Source organism: Euprymna scolopes, chromosome 40 (assembly GCF_053919585.1).
Source record: "Euprymna scolopes isolate OS-2025 chromosome 40, ASM5391958v1, whole genome shotgun sequence".
NCBI classification, from domain to species: domain Eukaryota; kingdom Metazoa; phylum Mollusca; class Cephalopoda; order Sepiida; family Sepiolidae; genus Euprymna; species Euprymna scolopes.
In genome coordinates, this window is record NC_136521.1 from 15,003,340 (window position 1) to 15,009,339 (window position 6,000).

A 6,000-nucleotide genomic window follows, 5' to 3' on the forward strand; every position below is an offset into this window, starting at 1 on the left:
AGATTTTGTAAGTGCTAAGTCTATTTCTATTTAACAATTTTAGTTAAGTTTTTTTTTTTTGTTCATCCTTATATAATTAAACTCTCTTTTGCAATTATAAAACTTTTAGAAGTCGGCTATGTAGGTGCTACGTCTGCGACAGGTTAAATTTAACTTTTTATTTTCTAAGAATTGAAACTGCTTTATATATATATATATATATATATATATATATATATATATATATATATATAAATTAAATACCTACAGACATTAGTGTTTCATTCTTTCGGGAATCTTCAGTGAAGGGTTTCACGATTAACACCAGTCAATAGATTCGAACTCGGCAACACAAGCCACAAGCCACCTCTGGCTTGATTAGCAAAGACCGTATCTATTCGTTTACCATTAACCGCATGAAATAACGTTGAATTTAAATATTTATATTTTTCAATGTTTTTTTTTTATTTCAGTCAGATTGATCTAATCGTTATACGATGATCTATGCATAAGAGCTAAATTGCCCGACTTAGTTCAACTGAAAGTGTTCAACGATAAGAAAGAGTTTCTTAAAGGGTCTGACATTTATTTACCATAATAATTAAATACCTACATACACTAGTGTTTCATCTTTTTGGGGAATCTTCAGTGCAGGGTGTCACGATTAACACCAGTCGATAGATAAAAAAGTATATCTTTCCCTACCGAAGTAGAGAAAAATATTCTTTTTATTTGTTTTATATAAGCATTAATATGTCGCTACATATTCATGTTCATGTTTCGGTCAGCCAGTTGCAAGTAACTAGAGACCTCTTCAGGTGATATTGCTTACACAAAAGTTTAGTCCATAATGAAAGTTTTACAGGAGTTTACAAGCGCAAAAGACATAAGGAGGTCGCATTACGTAGCATTCAGAATAGAAAAAGATAACGGCCTTTAATATATATATATATATATATATATATTATATATATATATATATATATATATATATATATATATATATATATATATTACATGGAGTTCACCACTTATCAAGGCCCAAGGGCCACGGGTTATTGTGTGTGCAGTAATCAATGGGAGAGTGTAGTAATCGTATTGGAGAATTGATAAAGTGTCATTACTTAAGGGGGCGGTTCATCAGGAATTTGTTTGTGTTGGACTTGAAGAAATTCAAGTTGAAGTCGGGAGGGAAACAGGCAAGCGACAGAGAGTTCCACAGACGTGCAGTTCTAAGAAAGAAGCTTTGTTCTATGTTTTGATTTAGGCACAGATAAAGAGTGGAGAAAATTATTGACAGTGGTTTCAGCTAGTCGGGTGTTTTTCGAAAAAAGATTGGCGAGGGGGGACCAGAGAATGGATCTCAGACGAGCACTTGCCATGGAAATAACGATAGAACAAAGATAGGCTCACAACGTCTCTTCTGTCGGAGAGAGGTTGCAGGGAAAAGAAAAGGGCATCCCCCGCTAAGCCACGAAGTCTATTTTGTACTCTGTCAAAGCAGGATAGGCTGTTTTTAGCAGCTCCTGCCAAGATGTGGCAGCAGTACTTCATCCTTCGACGTACTTGATGAGGAAGATGAGGAAAAAAAAATGGGAAGAGTAAAGTGTGTATCGAAACAAAAGAAATATAAAGGAAAAAATAAATGACGATATGGCAAGAAAAAATATAAGAAGAAAACAGAAAAGACGACAAATGATAATAATGATATAATTAATTAAAAATATCTCCACTCATATATAAAAGTCGTTTTGTGTGTGTGAGCTAGTTCCTCATAAGTTCCGAAACGGCTGAGCCTATCTTTTACAAGCTTTACACAAAACTTAATTTATGCCTGTACATGCTTCACAAATAATTCAAGGGGAAGTTTTCTGAATAAAAATTGAGTCTCCGGTGCCTGCTTGATATAAATATTTTTGACTAACCCTGTACAGTCAGCAAAATCCCACCTCTTCAATGTTGAAGTCTCCAGATGCATGTAAGCGTTCTATTCTTATGATTATTTTTTGAATTGCTACCCTTTGCAATACCCTTTCTGCTCCATGTTTCCCTGACTGCACCAAAATGCAGAAATCTAAATGTTAAGTGAAAAAACATCTCGCTACATAAATCCCCAACTAGCATAGTCCAATATATATAAGGTGTTTTCGATAAATTTCCAGACTTATTTGTACAAACATTTAAAATTGTCATAGCTCTTGAAAATTCAGTATATTATTGCTATACATCGTATAAGATGACTGACCAATTTTTATGATATCAGATTCAAATGAACAGCTACAGTAGGAATTGGAATTAACCCTACTAAAGCCTGATTGTCACAGCTGGTGAATTTAAAGATGCAATCTGGACGTAAAGACACTTTACAAAATGATATGGAATAAAATTCTGTTTTCAACTTGAAAAAAAAAATGCCATAGAAACTGTAGAATTCTTCAGACTGCTTTTAACATGAATTGAGTATTAATTTGTGAGTTATATAAGAGATTCAAAGAAAAATGTAAACAAACTTTTATTTTAAATCAGATCAGGTGATCCTAAATTTTTGACCGAAATTTGTTTATTTTTCTTCTTTCTTTCTATAAGAATGCCTAAATAAAAAGACTCTTTTCACCTGATGAGATTTTAGTTATTAATAACTACAGTTCGAAATATTGTCGCGCCAGTATAGCGAAGCTTGTATATGTTTGTGTAAATAGGAGGTGCGTTCAATAAGTTTCCAGACTTTTTATACAGGTGTTTAGTATGATATTGCTATACATTTTATAAGATCACTTGTCAATTTTTATAATTTTAATTTTAAATTAACAGCCACAGCAGGAATAGGAATGCATCCTACTAAAGCCTAATTGTCAGAACTGGTGAATGTAAAAATGCAATCTGGAGGTGAGGACACTTTAGGAGAATGATATGCAATACAATTTTGTTTTAAACTTGAAATAAAATGCCACAGAAACGTATGGAATACTTCAGACTTCTTTTGGACCATCTTGCATGAATCAAGCATCAGTTCTTGAGTGGCATAAGAGATTCAAGAAAGGCGAGGAGTCTGTGAGAGATGACGAGAGGTGTGGGGAGAGTAAGTAAGTCAGAATACAAGAGTGGCATAAATAAAAAAAAAATTCATGGATAAGGAGCGTTAGGTATCTATAGAGATGATGATGTGGAAGATTGGCGCGAAGTTTTTTTCCTACGGGTGCTCAGAGAATTTGATCAAGATGGGCATAAGGACAGTTACTGACTCTCCCTATAGTCCAGACCTTGCTCCCTGTTACTTTTAATGGTTCCCTAAGCTCAAGAAAAATCTTAGAAGCTGTGGTTATGAGACAATTGAGGAGATGAGAGAGGCAGTGATGAAGGTCATTAACACGCTTACACGAGCGCATTTTCAAGGTTTTTTCTAGAAGTTGTTGGAACAATACAACAAGTGCATTACAGCCGGAGGAGATTACTTCGAAGAGGACTAGAGTTTCATGTGTGTACAGTAAAACTGTGGTAATGTGCTTTGTTTTGTGTGAATTAAAGTGAAAACATAGACTCTTATTACCAATTTTCCGAGAATATTGCATTATATCTTAAGATAAAACGAAAAGGAAAAATAAATAAAGAAAATAAATTAAAACTCACAGTTTCGTCTTGCCCGTTTGCGACACAGAAAAGTGTCCCGAGAATCAAGAATAATTTCATTCTCGAAGATTTGTTGTTCTTTGTTTGGAGAGGTTTTCGTCCCAAATTATTCTTGCTTAATGTTTGTGAAATAAATATGTCTACTATGGATTCTGTCAAGTTGACGACTGCACTTTTCACCAAAGTCATGCCCAATTCAACGGGCGTGTTTTATATATTCGTTCTAGGGGAAAGTGGGGATGGGAATAATGTCGCAATTCCGTAGTTAAAAGGATATGGGGTGTGGAGGATGACGCACTCTTAAAAGAAAGGAGAGGATTAAAATATATACAGGATAGAACGATAAATTTGTCGCACTAGAAAAGACGACATGATTCCATTTCCATTCAATGAAAACCGGTTTCGTTTTTTTTTTGCTGCAGGCCATCCACTACTTGGCCAGTTTCCTACGAATCCCAAGAGTAAGAGGGGCCTTCTATCGTCCTGAAAGTGACACAATGTTCAACAAGCGAGATCGGACATGCACCGCTGTACAACTCATGATCTCTATTGATTCAACAAGACCATTGCCAGCATCCTCAAAATATAATAACAGGAATGTGCGCAGGGTGATAAAAACACAGTTTGCGGCCACGGTTATTGTCTTTGATGTGGTTTTACTTAAAACCACATCAAAGTCGGCTTGAAAGTGAACACCAAAGTGTATCTGTACGTGCTGAAGAGTATGGTGATCTCCTGGTACAATCAGGTGGCCGCTAGCAGACCTTGGGTGTTGCAGCATGATTCAGCGCCAGCCCACAAGTCCAAAGATACTCAGGCTTGACTTCAGAATGAGTGCTACGACTTTGTACCTTTCTCTCACTGCCCCCTCCACTTCTATCTGAATCCGCTTGACTAGGTGTCTCAGAATTTTTGTAGGAATTTTTGACACCCCTAACACGAAACTGCGAATAAAATATTAAAAAAAAAAACTCGTAATTTATCTTTTAAAAGAGGGGTGATTATTTTCTTTATGGATTATACTTCCAAAAGAAACTATTAAAGTTGTATAAAAAGTAATAAAATTATTATTATTTTATTTTTTAAAAAAGTAATGAAATTAATTGAATTTTACGAGTTCAGTATTTTTAAATGTTTAAACTTAAAAAATCTATCAAAATTGTTCTATTGATTCTATTTTTACGATATTCTCAGGATCAATGTGTAATTTTATGCTCTTTCCAATAAACCGAATATAATATTTTAGACAAACGTTTTTTTTTAAATTCACCCCCCCATTTTGAAATTTCTATTAAAAAGTAAATAATTAATTTACTCACTAAAGTTTTATATATCACAAATTGAAGATAAAAGATCAATAAATAATATAGTAAAATTTAAAACAAAAAGGTAGTGTTTTTTAGAAATTTACCTGTAAAGTCCGAAGTTTAAAACCTTAAGAAAAACAAAACAAAAAAAAAACACGTTGTTTGTTTTTTTTTTGTTTTGTTTTTAATGAAACCTTGGTCCTAGCTTCTTTAATTGAAAAAAAAATAGGGTTTGAATTACATTTTTCGAGTAGTTAGATGCTTGGAAAGACATGGGGTCGAATTAATTCACGCCCCACCCATTTTGAAATGTCTATTAAAAAGTAAATAATTCATTTACTCACCAAAGTGTTATATATCACAACTTGAAGATAAAAGATCAATAAATAATATATTCAAATTTAAAACAAAAAAAGAAGTGTTTTTTTAGAAATTTACCTGTAAATCCGAAGTTTAAAACCTTTTTTTAAATTCCAACAAAAACCTAACAGCCAGCCATGGTTCTCCCCAGAATGTGCTGCTACTATCGCGCACAGAAATCACTTTTTCCATAGCTACCAACGTAACAGATGCACTGAGACTAAAGCTGCTTTCAGGACTGCCAGCAACCACTGTAAAAGAGTAATAAAAAATTCAAGAGAGCTATATGCTCAGTCTGTTAAATCCAAGGTAGATGATCAGAGGCTTGGTTCCCACTAGTTTCGGCAAATAACAAATAGGATCCTGAACAGAAGTGTGCGTTCTATCCCAACCATTATCAATGGACCAGAGGCCATCTCGTCAGCATCAGACAAGGCCAAACTATTTGCCAAGAACTTTGCAGCTAATTCTACCCTATGCGACGAAGGCCATCAACTCCCCATATTTCCTCCTATAACACAGAACACGCTAGGTAACATACAAATATCCGTGCATGAGGTCGCCAAGCTAATCAAGAACCTTGATTCCAGTAAAGCAACTGGCCCTGACGGCATCTCCCAATTATAGTGTTAAAAAAGCTTCAACCAGAACTTGCTCCCATACTTACGAAACTGTTTAAGCGTTGCCTTAAAGAGAAGTGCTTTCCGACTCCCTGGAAGACCTCATC

The 6,000-nt window shown here is 34.6% G+C and overlaps 1 protein-coding gene across 8 annotated transcripts in view; it reads right to left on the reverse strand.

The window, feature by feature from the left end:
- The window catches only part of LOC145265389 (inter-alpha-trypsin inhibitor heavy chain H4-like), a 126,324-nt gene extending 122,507 nt beyond the window's left edge, over positions 1-3,817 (reverse strand). For all 8 annotated transcript variants that reach the window (XM_080121206.1, XM_080121204.1, XM_080121205.1 and 5 more), the window contains exon 1: positions 3,607-3,817. In XM_080121206.1, the coding sequence (XP_079977332.1) occupies positions 3,607-3,795 (189 nt within the window). In that variant the 5' untranslated portion in view covers positions 3,796-3,817. The remainder of the gene's footprint in view (positions 1-3,606) is intronic.
- Positions 3,818-6,000: the final 2,183 nt, after the last annotated feature.